The following is a 21,936-nucleotide window of genomic DNA, read 5'->3' as shown; positions in this document are numbered from 1 at the left end:
AAAGCAGCCCCCGGCTCTGAGCTTTCTCCCAGCGCTGGCACAGGCCCTTCTGGGGACGGAGAAATAATTCATCAAAGTGTGATACCGAGGGCAGTAAAATCCGTGCCTTCTAGAGAAGAAAACACTCTCTGCTGTGTGACCGGGTCAGATCTGCACCCAGCTTCGCTGCTCCAAAGAGCCAGGGCTCAGCACCTGTGAGCCCCGATGGTTTCCCTATCCAGTACTGACCTGTGGTTCCTGCTTCGAGAGCTCTGCCTTTTCCCAGGCCAAATAAATAGCAATTTGAAAACTAAATGGTATGTTTTAGATGGGAAGGGCTGCTTTTCCTGACTCTGGAGAGGGGGATGTTTATGTGGGAAAAAGCTTTTTTAGCAGCACTGACATTATATTCCAGAAATGACAGATGGTCTAAAATCTGCATTGTGAGTTAGCCTACAGATTTATGGTAGGCTTATGATATGAAAAGGAACAGAAAGAAACTTATAACCTAACAAAACTAATTTCTAGGCTAAAAAAGGTATGAAACACGGACTGCATATCAACAAAGAAGCTCTGAGTTATTTTCACAGAATACCCCATCATGCTGCAAGTATTATTCTGGAATTATTTTGACTGATACTATGTGAATCACCTTTTAGGAAGCGTAACCACATAGAGAAATACGAATTTAGAGCATAAACCTACTACATTCTGTGTATCCGAAAACTCAGTTCAGGTTATGGAAGACTTCCACCATCAAACCATAAGTGGTTTGATGTCTGAGGAAGTGGTGAGAAACACAAAAGCTCCTGTTTGTCAACCCCTCACTGAAAGACAGGTTTAGACTTTCAGTGGTATACTCATGGGACAGAAAACAGGAATAAAAAATTAAATTAAACTATAACCCATCCAAATCAATTGCAACATAACCTCCTTAGAGTATTGTTACCTCAGCTTCCCCGGGACAGAACATTACTAGAAGTTCTCAACTAAATGCAAGGAATATTTCAGCTCACCAGTGTAATTTGAAAATCAAACCAGAAGACGTCTTTGGCCCAAATATTCAGCTAAAGCCATGAAAAATGTTGACTTCCCACGGATGTCAAATGATTCGATCCTCTAAAACAAATCTAGTAGTCCCAAGGCTGCTTCAAGTAGCAGTAGGCTTTGGGAATCTCCACAAGCTCTTGGAGGAGGACAGAAACCCCAGGCAGATCTCTACACTAGCCAAGGAAAGCAGTTCAGCACAGGAACAGCTATCAGGCACAGTCATGGCCAGCTTGGTGCAAAACAGCCTGAGGAGAAAATCTTACTGTCTGGGCATTTCTGTAAATACCATAGAGTCACAGAATGGAAGGGACCTTAACAATTATCTTGTTCCAACCCCCTGCCATGGGCAGAAACACCTTCCACTAGTATGGTGGATATGGTGGATGCTGGCAACTTAACAATAAACAGCTAACTCCTTCCATCAGGAACTGACTTGCTTATATCTCTGAGGACTCCAGGACATTAACCAGAAAAAACAGAAGACCAAATATTTGGACGGACCAATCACACTGAAACATGTGGGACCCAACTCAGTTGTAAGCTCTATGTTCCAGAGCTAATATCTACCTCCTAGTTAAGTAAACAAACAAACAAACTCCCACATCCACCTTTAAAACATTTCTTCTCATTTTGATAACACATTTCAAAGTAAAAATATTATTGTCTTTAATACTAAAGCTGATGGCACTACTACTGATTTCTGATTATTTCTACTTCACAGAGTTTTGTATTTTAAATTACAAGAAAGTGAGACATATTACAATTACACAGGAAGACCATGTCAGGAACATGAGCTGTGCCCAGTTTTCAACTCCAGTTTTAAAGCGAGAGTGTAGAAAAACTAGGGCAAGATGATTCTACAGGTAATTTCAGAATATTCAGCCCATCCTCATGCTGTGGTTAGCAGGGGTGTCAGAATGCCACATGCTAAATATAACAGCTGTGACATTGCCGGGAGTTCACGGGCCATGCAAACCACGCTTCTCTTTCTGGCCCACAGACACAGATTGGTATTTCTTCTGGGTGCTGTAAACATTTCAGGGAGGGGCTGGGCACCTGCTTTTTTACTAGGACTTGCATAATTTTTAAATTTTTTTTTTTTTTAAAGGAAGGAAAATGAGACACTGTCACACAGCTTGAAAAAGAAAGGCTCCTAGTCTTTTCCCACATGCATTTGACAAGGATTTCTAGTGTGAATTTAATAGAGTTCTTTCCTCCAGAGTCTTTTCTCATTTCATTCATCTTTTTTAATCCCTCCATTTTATATGGCTAATAACAGCATTGTAATGAAATGCATGGTGCAACTGAGATAAACACGGAGGGAGAGATCTCCAGCTGGAGCTAAACTGATACAGACCAGCCCCCAGTCTAACCCAGACATGAAGGAGAGAAAATCAGAGGGAAACAAGCCTCTGTACTGAAGCCATGGATCACTAATATATAATCAGTCAGAGCTGCTGGCTACACCTCGGAATTCAGCTTCAACTACAGTAAAATTATTTGTCTCTAATTAAAATTAATTAGAAGAAAAATGACCATTTAGTGGCTAATCCTAAACCATGGTGTTAGGATAAGTGGTACAAAACAGCAGGTAGGGGAGCCTAAACAATACACTGACCAGTCACCTCTTAGGGCTGTTCCAGGACAGCATTGGTCCTGTGGGGGTGACACCGATCACGACAGGTTAATGGGAGAGGCTTTCCAGAGCACTTCACAGACTGGGGGTGCTTAGTACCTACAGGGCTGTGAGACTCATTATGGGATGCATGGGCAGACAGTGGACTAGGGCTCACACACGAAAGGAAAAGCACACCAACATGACCAGGAGTGGCAGCCTGCTTACTCTTGTTCCATATCTTGCTCCTTCACATACTCGCCCATGATGGTCACCACGTTAAAATACCTACTGAACCTCCTGGAGTTCTCCTGAAGAACACAGGGGACAGCCAGCACTGTGGCTTCTGGACTTTCAAGGAGCTTCACCGATAGTGCTCAACAGAGAGTAAGAGCACTTCCTCCAGGGTTGACTCTGGAGGAACAGACTCACCTGGTAACTAAGCAGCAGCACTGACCCCCTGCCAAACATAAATTGTGAGCCCATTTTCTCCCATATCATCAAGCAGCAGGTGAGGTATTTAAAAAGCCCATCAACACTAAACCAAACCACTGTAAACACCTTTCTTCCCCACACTCTCCCATCTGAGAAGAGAAAGAGCAAAACCTACATGACAGGTATCACTTAGTGTGCTACTGGAATTTCCTTTGCTGCAACTTGTTTCCATTGCCTCTCACCTTTTTGCTGTCTGCCTCCACAAAAAGCCTGGCTCTGTCTTCTCTGTACCAACCCATCACATTTTTGAAGGCAGCAATGACACTTCCCCTTCACCATCTCTTGTTCAGGCTGCACAAACATCCCACTCACCTCTCCTGGAGCACCATGTGCTCCAGTTCTCTTCCACAGGATTCACTGCACTTGGCCAGTGCCACCTTCATACATTTGGGAAACCCAAATGGGACACACTGCTCCAGACAGACACTCCCTCACACTTTCCAAGTAGAAAGGAACAATCACTTTCCTCAACCTGCTGGATAACCCTCTTATTGAACCAATTCTGTGTCAAGATCTGGAGAACAACAACACTGCACCATGCATATCATGAGAAGTACAGAAGCACAAGGGACCCACTCCCCAGATGATGAGGAGACTCTTCCTTGCTGCTTGGAGAACCTTCTTGCTCAGACACATCACCCCCTTTCCTTTGCAAGTGGTGCTGTCCCCAAGGAGATAAGCTGGGGAATACCAAACTTGGCTGCTAAGGGAAACACCACCCTCGTTTAACTCTGTGACTTAACATAGACTGGGTTGCTGTTAGCAAAGAGCTTCAAAACAAGGGGTAAGGAGATGAAATGAATATTTACAAACACTGCTTGGAGTCTCTTGCTCAGCCATTGTGGGGGAGCTAGAAGAACAGCTGGATTTCCCTTATCTCTACAGCCACATACTCACAGGGTAAGGCTTTGTGTCATTAAGTGTGCAGTTTAATATAATGGTTTTATGGTAACGCTCTTGCACGATCTTTTCTTACATAAAGCCACTAGTTACTTCCATGCCAAACACCATAACCCACGGTACATATCTGGAGATAAAATGACACCTCCTTTCTTCTGTTGGGGCTGGGAACCTCACAGGGAAAGTAAATTACCCATACATGGCTAATAGTCATGCTATACCATTTTTAAAAGGATCCGAGGCTACAACGTCCAGCAAAGCCTTGATCGAGCTAAAATTGATTTAAAGGGCTTTCTTAAATGACAATCTCCATCAGAACCCCTAAATTCATCCTTTAGAAGTTGGTGAATTCTATTTGCAGGTTAAATGAAGAAAGATTAAATGAAATTGCTCATAAGAAGTGTTATATTCAGCACTTTCAAAAGGTTGATCTGTGTTAGTAACAGGACAAATACACACTCCAGGGTTCAGGACGCTTTAATTTCTCTGACCTACTAATTCGAAGAGGTTTTTCAGGACCATAACTGAGTGCATAGCAGGACCCTAAGCACAGAAACACCAGGACCTCGTAAGTTGTACCATCCTTGATTACTTCTCTCTAAGCCTTTGGGAAATAGTTGAGTTCTCAGATCCCCCATTGTACATTTTGGTTCCTCATGGGCCCAGCTGAGCATTCCCCTGGCTGGACATTCATCATGCACCGCTGACACACAACAGCTGCATCTCTTGTGCCTTTAAGTTGCTGGGGTTGGGAAGGATATTGCTGTTTCTGGCTCAGACCATACCAGCACACAGTGTGGGTGGACCAACATACTGCCAGGAGGAGATGCAGTTGCACAGCCTCCAAAATTCATGCCATTCCCTGAGTAACACTTGCATATTGCCCAGAACCACAGCCCAAGTTAAAACATTTCTGACTTGCAATTCACTTTGCAGGTGCATGTGACAGATATAACTCGTGCAATTTGTACAGAGCATTCTAAAATACCTTTGGTTTTGCTCAACAAAGAAGATATATGTACAAGTGTATATTTCAAGACAGAAATACTGGAATTTAGATACATTTCCTTAGCCACTCTGGGATGTTTCTTAAAATGCAAGGCTTCTGTTCTGAACTTTGGAATCTCTTTACATCTATTTAACTTTCCTACATAATGATTCATCCCACAACTGAATATATTCTGCTACAAAAAGACAATTCCTTCCCTGCTCCTCCCAAATAATTTTATCTCATTAAGTATCTCCAGGTTTTGTATTTCTTGACCAACATTCATTTCCTTTTTCAACGCCTGCTATTTTCCAATCTTACCATAGCTTCTCCCTGAGGCTTAACAGGTTAAACACTTTCCTGTTACACCAAATACTCTAAATTTCAGTCCCTGTAGTGTCCTAGTAAGTGAAGTTTGGGTCTTTAACTAAAGATAAGACAGAGGAAGGGATTTTTTCCCACTTCCACCAATTTTCATAGTACAACTACTATTCACCTGCATTACAGTTTTTAACAACCAGCTATTACCTAAAGTGCAGGAGGGACTGAAGAGCGAGGACAGGGATATTACTGAAACATCTCACAGCACTTCACACTGAGAGCTTCACAACGACATCTGGAGATTATAGGTTTGGGACAGAGAGATTCTTAGGGTAAAAATCTCTAGAGAAACCTGAGATGGCAAATATCTACAGGTTCCATTGACCATGCTGGCAATTAAATGGTTTTCCCTGTAAATAGCAGCTTGGTCTGAGCCCGGGCAGAGCCAGTGGGAGAGCTGGAGGGAGAAGTCGCAGTTTCCAGGCTCTGCTTCTGTGCCAGCCTTTCCCACCTCCACCATTACACCGAGACGACCTCACTGGGAGCACAGCCTAGCAAGGCAGGACTGCCAATCCCCACATTTGTTCATTTAATCTCATCAGGTGATTTCTTGGAAGCTATTTGGGGAGCATCTCTGTTCAGAATAAAGTATCAGACAATGGCTTCTCAGAAAAGAGCACACAAACAACCTCGCAGGTTCAGAGCACAAATCAAAGAACCTGATGCCCATAGATACATGCAATATATGCACGTATTATAAAAGTTGGGATTTAAAATCCAGTTTCACAATTTGGTGAAGAGATGAAGGGGTTTGACTCGGTTATTTTTAATGCCTCCAGACAGCAGTATTGCTGCCCAGATACTCAATCCTCCTCCTGTCAGAAGATGCCGTGTTCCCATTTGCATTCAATTTTGATCTCTCCCAGACTTCTCATCTCTCTCTGAATTTCAGGCTTTGGCTGAGAGCACTACAGAGAAAAAGGGATAAGCCATGCCACTCTCTTCTATTCTGCATTTCCCCAAACACAAATGTGTTGAGATCAAAGCCTGACACAGGCACAGCTCCATTCCTACACCATGAGGAATACCACTTTGTTTCAGGCTTGGATAGAAAGCCAATGCATTGCACAATTCCAAACTGTAAAGGCTTTGCCTCTCCTCTTTCTTTTGGCTTAGTGACTTCACCTCTTTTCCATTCTCACCTTCCCTCTCACACATACACCTTGCAGCTGGCAGCTACTCAAAATATAAAATAAAATATAAACTGAGGCTCAGGAGCCAGGTGGAGACCTCACAGAAATAACTTGAGAGGAAAGCAAAGGGGAAGACAGCCAATGCTTCTAGGACCAGTACAGAGATTTCTAAGCAAGCAGCTGCTTCAGAAGGCAGCTTGTACTTTTTGTGGGAACGCCCACACTGCCTGCTATCTTATGTATGCTTTTCCATCATTTCTTATTCATTAATACTGCTGGTTTAAATGCCACAGTCCAGTGCTTGTTCTCCTTCCCAGGCAAGAAGATTCACATGGAAGGATGACAGTGTTGCAAGTGCCACTCTCAGAAACAAAGCATTGCTATTTTGAAATTAAATGGCTAAACTGCATCAAACACAACATACAGCTGTATAAAATGTGTCTGAAGAACTGAGTCTACACAGACTTCAGCCATTTATGGACTGACTGCCCAGAGTGAGTTTTCTTGGTTTTAAGAATATACCTAAATTATAATACTGTTTGAATAGGGACTTGATTTGTTACAGCCAAGTATCTGCAAACCTCAGCAGAATAATAATTGAAAAAGAATGCTGAGCTATACCAGTGGTTTTATTGCACATCTGAGGGCAAAAACCTCAGGACACACTATATCAAAGAAGAAAAAAATATCTAATTTATAAGTAAAGCCTTGGGGGTGGGGGGTGGGACGGTGGTTTTACAGAATGGGTTTACATGAGATTAACTATGACTTACCACAAGCTACACAGAAAGCAAAGTGGTTCACTTTCAAGTACCATGTAAAATCTGGCATAGTATTTATATACTTAAAATGCATGTCCGGCCTCATGGACAGCAGGCAAGATCTTTCAGTGGCTGTTCAGCCTCTCAAACAGCTCTGCTCATTCTGCAGAGATCTAGGAATAATCTGTGGAAACACGTACAGGGTCTGCATCATCAATCACATCTGTCACATCCCCTCGGGCCCTGGAAATGGCTGTCAGTGAGCCCTTGGGATACCCAGGTCTGGAAAGGCTGCAAAGCAGCACTGATTTAAGACAGCCAGGACCAGGGATGCAAGCTAAGAGCAGGCCATGGTTAGCCAGCACCGTCTGTAACAGAGCTTCACATAAGGGCCACATGCACAAAGCATGAGAGATTACAGTTTCTCCCTGTCTGATATGATTAAAGTAGCTTTAAAAACACATGTGATAGGGTGCAATAAGGCACTGAATTTAAATATGAGACGGTCATGCTCTTCATCCTCAGCTTTCAGTGGGTATTAACACTTGCTAGAGAAAAGCTCGAGAGTGAAGCTCAGCAGAACTCCAGAGCGGAGCTTAGAGGTGTCTTGGTTAGAGGCTTTGGGATGACCCCATAAACTGGCTTTGGTTGCTACAGTGCAGGTAAACCCCTACTCCTATCTAGTGATGAAATTCCAATACTAAAATGAAAGGATTAAGTAACTGTCCTGACAGAATCGTGCTTTTAGGAGCCCTCTATCCTCGATCTGTCAACACTCAAAAGGCAGTTTAACTTGAAGCTCATAAAGGACAGAAGTCCTCCACTGAACAAGCCAACTTCTGTCCTGTAATATTCAATTTTCTAGGATCCAGCTGGCACACTCTGCAAGGTCCTCACCATTCCAAGCTACAAACATAGCCTTGGGATTCTGACCTGAGTGGATTTACACTGCTCACTGACTCCAGCAGAACTGCACCAACTGACACAACTTGTAGCCCAGGTATTGCCTTAGGGATGAGAAAACAACCGAGGTTTGCCCTGAACCAGCATTTTTCAGCTCTTTATTCAGTCTGCCTGCAAAATATCCAGCCTTGATCCTTCAGGTTTACCACAAGCCAGGACTTGGAATTTTTGTGGCAGTTCTCATTAAAATTGGGCAATGACCACTTAGCCTATTTCTATGGGCAAAACAGAGAAGCTGTGGTTATTCCAGAGATGAACTTACTTTTTTCCCCTCATATACTGTGGGGTTTTTGTTAGAAGGTTAAATCAAGAAGCTTTCTATTTAATTTCATCTTTTCTGTTTGAATAATCACACTTCATTTCACAAGGATTCTGTAACTCTGATCATGTGCCTGTAAAGCTTTTTTTGAGCACATAAAATGATACCCTTAAATTTGATTGCTAGACTAAAGAAAAAGACTTGGTGCAATTCCTGATAGATCAAAGAATCTCCAAATCTTCTAAGTGAATGTGTGGTTTCTCAATTATCTCTAAGTGTTCAGGTGACCACAGCAGTCTATGTTACAGACTCATGACAGTTATAGCTATATATATCCCTAGGTATGGATATATGTATGAGATAGATGATATCCTGAGAAAGGATCATTAGACCTCAGTTTCCCCCTAAATCATCAGAGTCAGCAGGGGATTGGTTTGACTGATGGCACTCTGACAGCTATGAAAAGAGGTGAGCACAGTGTAACAAGCATGAGAAAATTCCTACAACATTTATGCAGGAAACCATTTACTCTTAGTTCAGTGTCTGGGTTTTTAAGGTATGTTTTAAATAACAGATTCCTTTCCGCATCTGATCCTATGAGAAAGACCCTTTCTGTATATAGGACAGCAGAGTGTGTTGCCATGGAAATTATTATGATCTACTTAAATTCAACAAATCCAGCCTTATGAGGTATATTCCCTGGAGTATGTCAATTTAATTATTAATGTTCTTTATAAACAGCAACATCCTTCTGCTTTGACTGAAATCCTTATAAGTAGAATGAAAACAATAAACCTGGAAAGCAGCGTCCTTTGTTCAGCTGCAAAACAGGTACAATTAAACCAGGGAAAAAGCAAGCAGCCTCCAAGCTACCCTGTCAATGTGCTTCAACTCAGACTCAGATGGATCACCTGCTAGGGGGAAAGTCTCATTCAGTGCCCTGTGTCCATTATGTCCCTGGCCTCTCTGCTGGGATCTCCAGCAAAAAACACCAGCTACTGGGCTTTTTTGCAGAAGGACGCGTTTAGTGGAATCTAAACACTGACCATCAACTTACTTGCCTAGAACCACCTGTCTTGTGCTCCTTTTCCAGTCTAACCTCTTAATCTTCTCCCATGAAATATGTGACTAAACCCAAAGCCTTTCAGCCTCAGGGCAGCTCCAGCATCCGTCTCCCTCCTTCACATGTCACCATGAATTCTGCAGGTAGGTTTTAGGAGCCAGATGGTGTTATTCAGGCTGATTTAACACTGGGGATAGTTTCTTGTGGATCACATAATATGGGTGGCTCACAGGTCCAAGTTTAGACGTGCACAGAACATGTTCTCCCAAGTCCCCACCTGACGAGAGAGTAGGATGAGCAGAACCCTTCCATGAGCATGATGAGGGTCAAGAACCTCAAGCTGCTTATCCACAGAAGGGCCTAAGGCAGAGCATGGCCCAGAGCAATCCTGTGGGAACTGCCTGAGGCAGAACAGCAACCTCATCACTAGGGCTGTTTGCTGTGACCTGCAGCCTGGGGGAGCTGCTCTCCCCAATGCTCACAGCAAGTCTCAGAGCACTGGTGCCGAAGACATCAAGACAAAGGTGACCATGAAATATTGTGATGACCAGAGAAGCTCGTCTTCCTATCACTGCTCTGCTCTTTGCCTTCATCAGGTGTTTCCCATTTATCCTCCCTGGAAGGGTGTCCTTGAAATGCCACCCAAGATTCCTGCTTTCACTCCACCATGAGTGCTCCTCAGGGACTGACAGTCAGGAAAGCTCTGCCACAAAAGAGGCTCATCTACGTAAAACATCTCAGAGCATCCCTGGACTTTTGACCTTTCGCTTGCAAATTTCAGCTCAAAACTCATATTTACCCTGCCCCTTCAATTCTGATCCAGAGAATGTGCCTCATGTCTACATCAGGATCTATCACATGTAAAGCAGAATCGTAGCTTAGATGGACAGAGATTATCTCTAAGACTACTTTACAGGTACCAAATTAAGAAAGAATAAATAACTTGCCCTCTTTCCACAGGGAATTTACAGCACTGCTGAACCCAGTGTTCTCATACAAAATCTGCCCTTTCCTTATGAGGTTGGTTATTGGTCATAAACCTCCCTCCAAAACACGAGGCCAGAAATGTCTGGCAGTTTTTGGCTTTCCTCTATAAACACTTACTTGGAAGCTGGAAGCAAGAAATAGAATAAATGAGCTCAACTGAGCTGAATGAAAGGAAGCAGCAGTATGAACTCAACAGAAGTGTTTCTTGTGTAGGAGCTGCAACTGTTTGTTGATGCTGATAGCACTGCATTGCCTGGTAGACTCACAGGCAGGCTACACACATTGCTCTGGCATCCCTGGGACCCATCCAAAAAGGCGCAAAATTCCAGACATGAGGGGCATTCTTTGTAGCTCCTCACAAATAGGTTCTTCAATACTGGTTTTGTTGTCCTGTAAAATCTGCCATTTTGGAAACCAAAATATTACCATGGGCTCCGTAAGAGAAAAAGGGGAAAGAGAGACTGCAGCTTTATTGACCTATTAATTGATTCCTTCTTTGAAACTGGATGTTTATTTATTAACAATTAGTGCATTAGCAGTAAGGGACACAGCAAGTAGCATTGAAGGAACAAGCTTTTCCTAAGTGTGACACCAGCTGTCCCCCTGTCACTGCCAAGAGTAAATCTCCAACTTGACACCTAATCCTCTGCCTCCATATAAATGTGCATCCCTTCTGAAACATAATCCCTGCTCTTCATTTCTACTTACTGTACAACCAGCTTCTCTCCTTCTTCGGTGCCATCCTTGCCCTTCTTGTGGCTCTGTACTGCTTTTACCAGCCTGCAGGTCGCTGCTTTACCACGCAGAGCAAATAAAAATCCTCTGTCCTCCCCTTCTCTTGCAAAGTGTGACTACAAGAAACAAAAAGCAGGGTACTCTGCCAAGGAGTTACGCCTGTTCCGAGGCTCATATCAAATGATGAAGTGGTTCTGTGTACAAAGTTTGGGAAAGTACCACCCATGTTTCTAGCTCTGGAATGGCATTCCAGGTCTGGAGTGTCTTCCCAAGTCCTGCCTGTGGAATGAGCAGGCGTGTCCTGTTATTTATCTCAGTCATTCTCTTCAAAAGCACACAAGTCATGGAAAGATAAAACACAATTTTCATTTTGTCACTTCTTCTAGCTCCTTCTCACCACTCTGCTCACCATCTGTTTTGCCTGTATTTCATCCATTTAGATTTGGAGCTCCTCAGAGCAGGAATCTTGTCTTACTACATGCGTGTGAAATGCCAGAAAAGGGCATGAAGACTGTACCAGTAATGGTGTCACAAAGGTATTATGAAGGAGCACAGGATCAGTCTCATAAATGATTCACCCAGAAGGCAGAGTCGTACGTATTCAGACCTTATTTATTTTTCTATTTCTAAGAACTTAGGAGAACCAGCTAACCACCACTGTCTAGGTGCTGTAAAATAAAAAATACTGAGACCTGCTTCCCCAAAGAGTTTGCAATCTAAGTAGCATACCAGTGATAACAAAAGTGTGTGGCACATTCCCCTGCAAAAAGCAGCACATGATTAACTTCAACAACATGGGTGATTTAAGCGAGATTTTGCCACATCAGTGTTTTGCTTGCAAAGAGCCCGATGACATGGATGCATCCCTCCATTAGCCACTTCACCTCACAAGACCACCTGAAATCTGAGTGGCCCTGATCAAGTCAAGTGGACAAGTCAACAGAAGGAACTCAGATCCTTGCTACCTACTGAGGACATAGAAGGAATTTTGTCATACAAAGGTTTTACAGCAACCCAAACTGGCCAGTACTTGTGCAGCACTCAGGTCTTCATCCATCTTTATGATTAGCCTGAAAGTTCCCAAGATACCATCCCTGTCTGCTGAGAACACGGAAGCAGAAAGGAGAATGCAGTGCTCAGTACTCAGAAGCAACTGCTCAAGTAGGAGGCACATTTGTACATCCTCCTTTGTCCCATCTGTACCAAGCATCTCCTCTTGACCCAACAGCTCCCTGTGCAATACACTGCCTTTTCTAATGGAAGCTCTTTGGAGATGCCAGTTTCCCTCTCAATTGCAGTAAGAACATGGAAGAATGTTTCTCAACCTTTCCTAATCACTGGACCACCCAAACTTCTAAAAGGAACTCAAAGCTCTTTTTGCACTGTTGCTTAAGGAGAGATGATGAATAATAAGTCACACAGAACTGGTAAAATGTGAAAATATTAATATTTTACAAAACTTCAATTCAGTAGATATAATTACAAAACTTGTAACTAAAACAATAAAGTAAAAAATTGTGTCTTCTCTTTACATCAGTCTGTACATAATTGCCTGTATAAGGGTTTCTGTTTCAGAGCTGAAACATTTCCATGGACTGTTTGATGTTTTGTGGACTGCAGGTTGAGTACCTTGGGTATAAATATCGCTGCTGAGACCAGGAAACCAATTTTAAGCAGTGTAATGCCTGACTTAGTCGCCTGAATTAGGCAGTTTGGCTGTTGTATCCTACTGTCTGTGACACAGAGGATCTGGAAGGGAATAGGTGATCATTCAAAATACTTCAGCCTTTGGTTGTTTAACTGCTTCAGGCAGCACGTGTTTAAGTCTGTAGGTTTGCTCTATCCCCCTCACACCCGTCACAAATCCATAAAAAGAATCACAAACACGTTTCCAAATTCCCTTCATCAGACTCCCTTTTATTAATTTATTGACCAAGGAGCCTGGAGGAAATATACTACCTTGTTATCACAGATTTTCTGTGGAATATTGGACACATCACTTGATCTCCCTGTGCCGCAGTGCACTTACCAGTACAATGGCAGTAAAAACCATTTTGATGATCCAACACTAAATTAATCCCTCTAAGTGCTTTAATACAGTGAATGGAAGGGGTCCCACAAGGGCAAAATACTGTACTAAGGCAGCTGCAAAGATCAAGCCCCTTGGCTATATTCCATGGCTTCCAGTTTGGTACAACGTCCTTCCTTACCACACCAGGACCAGTAGGATCTGTGATATGCACACAAGCAAATCTCCCCCATTGGGGCCAGGAGCATTTCCAGCACATCTGTGCTTGGGCAGGAAAATCTGGGTCACGGCTGCCAGAGCAGGAGGCAGAGCTGTCCCCTGCAGCGTGATCACAGGGTCACATTTCACACCAAGGGCACGGCAAATGTCGCACCTGCGCTGGGCGCTGCTCTGTCACTTACTGTCACCAACAGGTTCTGCCCCCTCAGCAGAGCCAGAGGCTGCAGCAGAGATGCAGGTGGTGGATGGAGCCACAGAGACCACGTGCTCTTCATGTGAAGGACAGCAGCAGTGCAAGGCTGCAGCACGTTTTGGAGGGGTTACATCACCGTTTGCATAGTAAAGTTTTGTAGCAAACTCTGCAGGTATGGCAAGTGGTCTGCACTTCACACTTTCCAGCTCCAGAGCACCTGAGTCTACTGCAAACTTATCCCACAGCCTTAGCCAAGAGCTCAAGCCACACTTTGGGTCCTTTGCTGTATTTTCAGATAATTTTACATTGCTGCTATGAGGCCTTTACAGAGCAGCAAATACCTCAATCCTTCACCTCACCTGCCAGCACCAAATAAATAAAGCAGCCTGTAAAGAAAGGACCTTCAGATATATGACACATATCAACTGAAAGACTAATGCTGACATATCAATAACCAACAGCTTGGGGCTGTGCTGTGCTTTCATGAGGGCAGTCCTCACCTGCTTGAGTGGATCCTGTCTCTGCCTCTCATAAAGACGACACAAATTATCATTTCCTACCATCAGATAATATCTATGATACGACTTTTCAGGTTCTGTTTCATTCATAAATTTCTTCAGGCTTCCCATACACATGAAAAGCAGGAGGAGGAAAGATCTGCTAAGTTTCTCTAAAATGGAAATTCCTTACTGATGTAAAGATTAAATCTGTGTCTGACTCAGTAGCACTATGGATTGACACCAGCTGAGGATGGGGGTGGTCAATCTCACACACCCTTGCTAAAACAGCATCACAGTAACCAAGAAAGAGAAAGCTGACAAATTGTGGCAGGGAAGGGAATTTCACTTATCAGTTTAAAGAATTCTTTGGTTTCTCTTTGATTTTGTTCAGACCTACCTACTTCCAGGGACAGCTGGAAGAAAGGATGCCATCCTCTTTCACATCAAACCATAAGAGATCAACCAGGCCATTACTGATATTTTGATTTAAAAGGAAACAAATGCAGGCAAAAAAAGTATAATTAAGGCTGTGGGTTTTCACCATTAAGAACATATTTAACCATTTCATAATAAGTTACTATGCACTTCTAAGCTTCTCACAGCAAGAATTCAAGTGTTTAAGTCACACAATACCATCTCAACTATTGATGATCTATCTGATCCAGCCTCATTCCTACTGACATCTCCTTCCTCTGCCACATGTTCCAGAAGGCTTTCAACAAGCAGTGTGATGTGCCTGACTTTCAGAATCTCGGCCAAAACCTACATTTCTGGTTTGCAAGATCCCAAGTACAAAAAACCAGGTTCCGCGTTTCTGAGAAAGGACAGGATTTCCACACCAATACAACAGGCTGCATTTACATATACCACTTTAAACTCCAAAATGCCTGCAGACAACAGCCAAAAAGTAGAGCAGACCAGTAACCACCCAGGATTGCCAGTGCTGTGCACTGTAACTGAACTGGACAGCAATAATGAAGACAGATCCCAAACCCTTCTCCTAGAGAGGCCTCCACCACTCGAAGCGAATAGAACCTCCTTTGAAATGAATAACAATAAAGTGCAGATGGTAGGACACGCCACTCGTCCCTTCTGGTCGGTCTCAGGGAAGATAAATTCAGCACAGTTCATTACACTCCACAGATGAGGAAACCAAGATACAGGTGCTCCAGGATGTCCTTTGAGATGTACTCAGAGATGATGAATAAAAAAGGGGCTGTAATTAATCCACAAGTAATAATGTTATCCTATTCCAGTTATTGTGAGAGACACAGGAAAAAGTAACTCCAAGATGCAACAATTGCAATTACAGTGATCGCAGACCCCCCTTGGTGGAAAAGTCGCCTGTGAGCCACTACCATGGGGAAAAAAAATTCCAATTTTGTTCTCACTGAGGTCAGTGAAAAAAAAACTACTTGGGACCACAAGACAATGAGAACTGAGCTCTTAAAGGAAAAAGATATCCAGGGGCGGGATTATCTTTTTGTTTTGCATTTGTACAGTACCTATTGCAGATCCTGAACATAATAAAGTCTTCAGCTTTAACACACAGCTATGGCAGTATAAGATGCTGCTCTGAAGTTATGGTTTCTCTTCTGGGGGTTCCCAACACACAGCTCTGCAGGCAGAACAGAACCAGGCAGCACTCTGGATACCAAGCCCAGACACTAAAGGTGAAATGAGGTTTGCAGTAAACTGCCTGACTTCCCACTGAAATAGGTGAGAAGTGCTCACAGGCTCTTCTCCTTCAGCAATATTGTAGAAATAGAAATTGCTAAGACAGAGTCAGTAAAAAACAAATCAGAGACAACAGAAGCAGCAAAGCACCCAAGACCCAAAGCAAAGGTTTGCCTTTTCTTTTAAAGCCCTTTCTGTTAGCTGAGTCATATCAGACATAACCCCTGTGGAGATCAGCAGAAGTCATAAGAGCACAAAGCAATATTCACAGTGTGACTAAACCACACCACAGCACTTTCCTCATAATCCTTATCAGCTAACAAGATTTAATGAAAAAAACAACTAAATAGGCAAAAGCAGAGGGGAAAAAAGCACAAGCAGGTGGCCATTCTACTGAAAGCACAGCTATCTGTACTGATGGATCAACTAGTGATTCATAATGAGATGGGGAAAACCAGATTACATAGATTAAATCTTTGTCATGATCCTAATCTGCAGACCACTGTACACTAAGGAGTCAGTGATCCACCTAAACTAACCTGAATGGGTGGAGGTCTGTGCTGTGCTGCAGGTGTATCCTGGCCTGTATGTCTGGCCAGTGTTGGGATGTACATACCCCTTGGATGCAGGATCAACTTGCTCATCACCTGAAATTAAACCATCTGCCTGTCCTTGTTTACCTTCATCTAAAAGTGTCTCCTGTGAACATCCTTTTCATTTGGCAGTAGAAGTGATGAATAGAAAAACCTTTAGAAATAAAAAGAAAATGCTCTGAGAGCTGAAAAGACAAAAATGTAAGGTAACCTTTCCACAGACAGATCTGCATGGTGTGCTGCATCAGACTGGAGGGCTTTTCCACATCAGGCAGCCTGGGGTTTCCAGCATCTGATGGAATGTAAGATTATTTATACTCTCCTCTTTTTCTTTGCAATGTTAGCTCTAGCAAATGGTATTTTAAGCAATACTCTATGAAGTCCAAGTTTCTTGCTGGGATCATAGCAAATCATCACTTTCTGATGCGAAACACTTGGATATATGGAGGCATATTAAGCAGTGGAACAAAAGTGGTGACCAAGCTTGGCTTGCCCTACGTTTCCTGGCAAAATTCTTTTTTAATTATTATTCTGGTTACTAAATTATTAATATCTACACTGCATATTCAAATTCTTATTTGCTATTGAAATCGTAGCATAACAAATAATTGGTACTGCCCTCTACACAGCTGATTCCATGCTGTGACACGTTATTCAGACAGCAGGACTGTGTGGTCAGGTAATTACCTGACTGGTCGACTGCTCCCTGTCCTGCTCCATCAGATTTTCACCCAGTCCATGTGTCTTAGATGAAATGATCTGTGTATATGTGCCTGTGCTGAGACAAGTTAAACTACCATCTCTGTGTAGACATTCTTTGTTCTTGAGCATTAGCTGGGTAACACAATGACAGGGTTTTTTCAAAGTGAGAATTAGTCTAGTAGAGAAGAAAGAAAAGCTGCCTTGGACAATACATGCTATATCTCACATTGCTGGCAGAGATATCTGCACAAGTTATACTGTTCAAATTAAATCTTAAATATTTAAAACGCTTTCCCAGAAGGAAGTGCAAGCCCAATAATGGCCAGCAACAGCTGCAACTGAATCCAGATGACAGACCTCCAGCAGCTAAATTCAACTCTAGAGCCCCCAAAATCTCCATATCTGACAGCCACCCAATGTGTTAATGAGCTAGCTAAGATCAAGGTGAGTTTTCCTTCTGATGTTTCATCTCATATGGCAAAAGAGACCTTGAAAATGCTTTCTCAATGCTGGAACTATGCTGATGGTGCAACATCATGGCATGTTTCTTTCAGACAAAGAAAGTGACAGGCCCTCCCAGACCCTCTACAATAACTTAAGAGCACAACAGATGATCTCCTGAGTCTGCAGATATAGGTATGAAACACGTAAAACTGGCAAATGTTTCATCTGATTCAGCGTACTAACCTCGCCCTGCCACATTTCCAGAAGGGAGATCAGCCATTCTGCTGCCCCACCTTAAGCCTGTAATCCCCCTTCCCCGAGAATTTTCCTAATGGCATCGAAAATGCCTTTTCTCAATAAACTTCTTCTCAGGTTGGGCAGATGAACATATACCTCGAGCTTGGTCCCTTTTCCCCTGTTGCCTGGGAAGAATTTTCAGGGAATTGCTACCATGTATTTCCACCTAGAGCACTTCCATCCATGGAAAAGCTGTGGGACGAGTGCAAAGAGCCCCCACGCTTCTCCTCCCAGGCTGACAGGTTAAAGGGAAATCGACACCGTCTTTTGAGAGGGTGGGCGGCAGGTCGCTAAGAGGAAAGGAATATTTGATGTATCTTTTGCAAAACAGAGGGAAGAAAGCGGTGGCGGCGGCCGGGAGACCCCGCGGCCGCCTCTCCCACGCCCCCTCGCGAGCCCCCAGCCGCGCCGAGCCCGCTAACAAAGCGCCGATGCCCAAATCCACGTCCATTTTCCCACCCGCGGATGCCCCGTTCCCTCTCCCGACCCCGAGCCCGTCCAGTGCCGAGCGCCAGGCGATGCCTCCCGCCCTCCTTCTCCGCTGTCACCTTGCGCTGGTACAGCGCGGCCGCGCTTTGCCCTCCACCCATCCAGTGGTTTTCCCACGCTGGAAAATCCCGCCTGACCCACTTGCCTCCCCCGCCGGGCAGCCGAGCGCCCCGGCCCCGACAACAACCTGCTAAATTTAGCCCAGTATCCCCAGCAGGGGCGAGCGGGGCGGGCGGCGCGGACACCGCGCACACACACGCGCGGACACGCGGGGCACAAGCCGCAGGTGCCGAGCGGCAGCTACTCACACCACTAGCCTGGAGATGATCCATGAGACCATGGCGCTGCCGGGTGCCGCGGGGCTGGCTCTCCCGGCTGGGAGGGCTCGCCCGGTGTGCTCGCCCGCCGCCGGCCGCCGCCCGAGTGCGCGGGGCGGGCGGCTCGGCCATCCGGCCCCGCAGCCTCAGCGCAGCCTCACTGGCGGCGCCGCCCGCAGCCAACGCGCAGCCGGGCCCGGCCGCCCACACTGGGCAGGGCCCGCGGCCGCCCCCCGCGGGAGGAGGAGGAGGAGGAGACCCCAAGCTCCCCGATGCCGACCCCCGGGCGGGCGGGCGCTGTGGGGTGCGGAGGGAGTCCCTGCCCCACCCATGGCATCGTGCGGGTTACGCGTGAGCTTCAGCACCACCGCAGCCGAGCAGGGCACGAGGGAAACCCTACGGACTGTTCACATCAAAGTAAGGGCAAAGCTAAGGCACGATTTAAGGAAAGAGGTGGATTTCTCCATTTCCTCACACCCCCCAAAGTTTTCAGGCACAACTGACAAGGGATTAGCCACACAATCCAGGTGAATTCCCATCACTGCCAGCAATCTCTCCTCCACATCACTTTTCATTAGGGGGTCTCACGGCTGTCAAGACCGATCTCTATGAGGAACATCTGCCCACATGCAAAACAACAGATGTTGCTTGACCTACAGGTTGTTTTTCCCCAAGTTTCCCTTGGGTCCTTCTTCTTTTCCTTCATTACGCTGGCACTTGCCAAATGTGGTTAGATTGACAGAAATCACCTTTCCCTGCTTCGGTTCTTCCCCTCTATTGGAAGCACAAGTGCCCATGGCAATTCATGATGTGGTTTAGTCTTGCGGCAATCCTGAGATATCTCAAGGTTGCCACCAGTCTATGCCCAAACTTCACTTGGAGACTGGTCCATGGAGCAGCTGGCCTGGTTTTTGGTATTAGGGCCAGGGCTCCAGCCACCCTGGTTGCACTGCAGGATCCCTGCCTCCATGCATCACACATTGTTCTTTTGTAGTACTTGCCATCTGCAGCAAATTTTCCCTGTTATTCTGAGACAGCGTAGTTGAAAGAGGCTGAGAATCCCTAACATATCATGAGTAACCTGTGAGGAACCCGTGTAGGGGGAGACTGAACATTTCAAACAGAGGTCGCAGAGCTAGGAGCTGATTACAGACCTTCCTGGTCCCAGGTGACCACAGATACCCTCACAGTCCTGTTTCCCCACGATATCCAGCCCCATCAGAGAATCACAGAATGGCTTGGGTTGGAAGGGACCATGTAGATCATCGAGTTCCAACCCCTTTCCATGGCAGGAACACCTTCCACTAGACCAGGCTGCTCAGAACCCCATCCAGCCTGACCTTATCTAACACCTTTCTTCTGTTCAGCTCGAAGTCCTCCATAACGGGATCACCTTTCCTTATGCAGGCTCTCTGGATCTGGTCCCCAGAAAACCAACACGTCTGGGGACAGGCAGAACTAACAACTCACAGTCTTCAGCTAATGCTGCAGGCATGGACGCACCTCTAAAAATTAATTTCTCGGGCAGTATCTACACGGCCGCATTGCTCCCCTCGCCGCAGTGGGTCTGTTCTTCCACCAGGGGGAACTTGCACCCCGCGCTGTGACCCGTAACGCGCCACCTCCGCACCCACATCCCGGGTACAGCAGCGCTTCTGCTTCAAACACCGGGATTTTGGGTTACAGACGGGCTGGGAACCACAGCTGCAGGTATGGGGCCAGCACCAGACACTTCTGCCTCGGGGATTGTAAGGGCCGGCAGCGGCAGCATCGCTCCAGCCAGCATTCTGACTGCGGTACAGGCACACAAGGCAGGGCTGGGTGGTCTCCTGCAGTAAGCACGTGTAAATTAACTGTCTTTGTCTCTGCAAGATCTGCCTTCTCTCCAAAAGAAGCCATTAGGTCATCCAGCCCAAACTCTTAAGGCAGTGAATCATCCTGTGGCTGTCTTGCTTTGTGTATCATAGCCAAATAAGTACTTGGAAGTCTGTTATCCAAGACTTTTCTTGTATTAGGACTATTTTGTGTGAGCTTTTAGACTGCATGTTGGCAGACACTCCATAACACTACTGCAGTTAATGGTGAGATATTATCAACTACAAGGCACAGATCTCTCTGCACCAATATTTGGTAATCACCACAGTACACAGAACTTGCCGCTTAGTACTTGCTGCATGTTTCAAGCATAGAAAAACGGACCAACAGGAGAAGATACTGGATCATGGAGATACTACAGGGGACAACACCAAAAGCTTCAGCAAAACGTTTTAGTGCTCAAATCATAACAGCCTCATGTCCTCTTGGCTCCTTCCAGCCTCTTCCAGCTCACCGTGTTCCCTGCAGCTCCTCCCAGTTGCCATCACTACTGACCCCCCTCTCTTTTTTGAGCAGCAACTCCCAGAAAGGCTTGATTATTTTTCTGCCTGGCATCTCTCTCTGGGCAAGCAGGACATGGACCCCCTCTTGTGCTGCTTTGTACACAACTGACACAATCATCACCTCATGACTGGTGACTGATCTTAAGCCTCAAATGCACACAGATAGTTAACAAGGTGATGGAAAATCTAAGGAGCCTGACCATGAGAATGCAGGGAGCTTTACTGAGACAGCTGTTTGGTAAACAGGGTGAATGGGAGAAATTTAGCTCTGCTGAGTCACCAGTGGAAGGGTGACAATGCCCCCTATCTACTCCTCATGAGCTGTGTCTTAGGACAATTCACAGCTCTGTGACTGTGAGCTCAGTGACACCCCAAGCATCCTGGAAGGAGGCTCTGCTTGAAGAAAGAAAAGGGAACTTTGCTGTTAAACCACCCTATCCAGTCTATAAAAAACAACAGAGAGACACAAGAAGAGTTAAAGCTGTAGGAAGAGCTATGAATTAATTTACACAGCCAGCTCAGCAGAGATGCCACCCAATGTCAGCAGAACATTTTGAAACAGCTTTAGCAGTGGAAGAAGGTCTGGCAGTGAAAAATCCTACACAGATCGCACCATTAGATGGTTTGATCTCTGTTCCCCAAATTAAAAAATAAATCAGCTTTGTTAATGATGGCAGAGCCACCACTCTCGCCCTAAATACCGCGTAACCTTCTCCTAGCAACTACTTTTCCTGAGCAGTTCACAGCCATGGAGATGTCAGACCCCCCAACAGCTCTCCCATAACCAGA

General features: G+C 45.0%; 1 protein-coding gene across 5 annotated transcripts in view; it reads right to left on the bottom strand.

Annotated features, from left to right (window-relative positions):
- The window catches only part of REEP1 (receptor accessory protein 1), a 68,283-nt gene extending 49,396 nt beyond the window's left edge, over positions 1–18,887 (bottom strand). For 3 of the 5 annotated variants that reach the window (XM_032685757.1, XM_032685760.1, XM_032685761.1), the window contains exon 1: positions 18,761–18,881. In XM_032685757.1, the coding sequence (XP_032541648.1) occupies positions 18,761–18,792 (32 nt within the window). In that variant the 5' untranslated portion in view covers positions 18,793–18,881. Of the gene's footprint in view, positions 1–18,760 lie in introns of all 5 variants that reach the window. The other 2 variants (XM_032685762.1, XM_032685759.1) reach the window with 2 other exon arrangements.
- Between the last annotated feature and the right edge of the window lie 3,049 nt (positions 18,888–21,936).

Source organism: Chiroxiphia lanceolata, chromosome 4 (assembly GCF_009829145.1).
Source record: "Chiroxiphia lanceolata isolate bChiLan1 chromosome 4, bChiLan1.pri, whole genome shotgun sequence".
Taxonomy (NCBI): Eukaryota; Metazoa; Chordata; class Aves; order Passeriformes; family Pipridae; genus Chiroxiphia; species Chiroxiphia lanceolata.
This window is presented reverse-complemented; position numbering and strand designations above follow the sequence as displayed.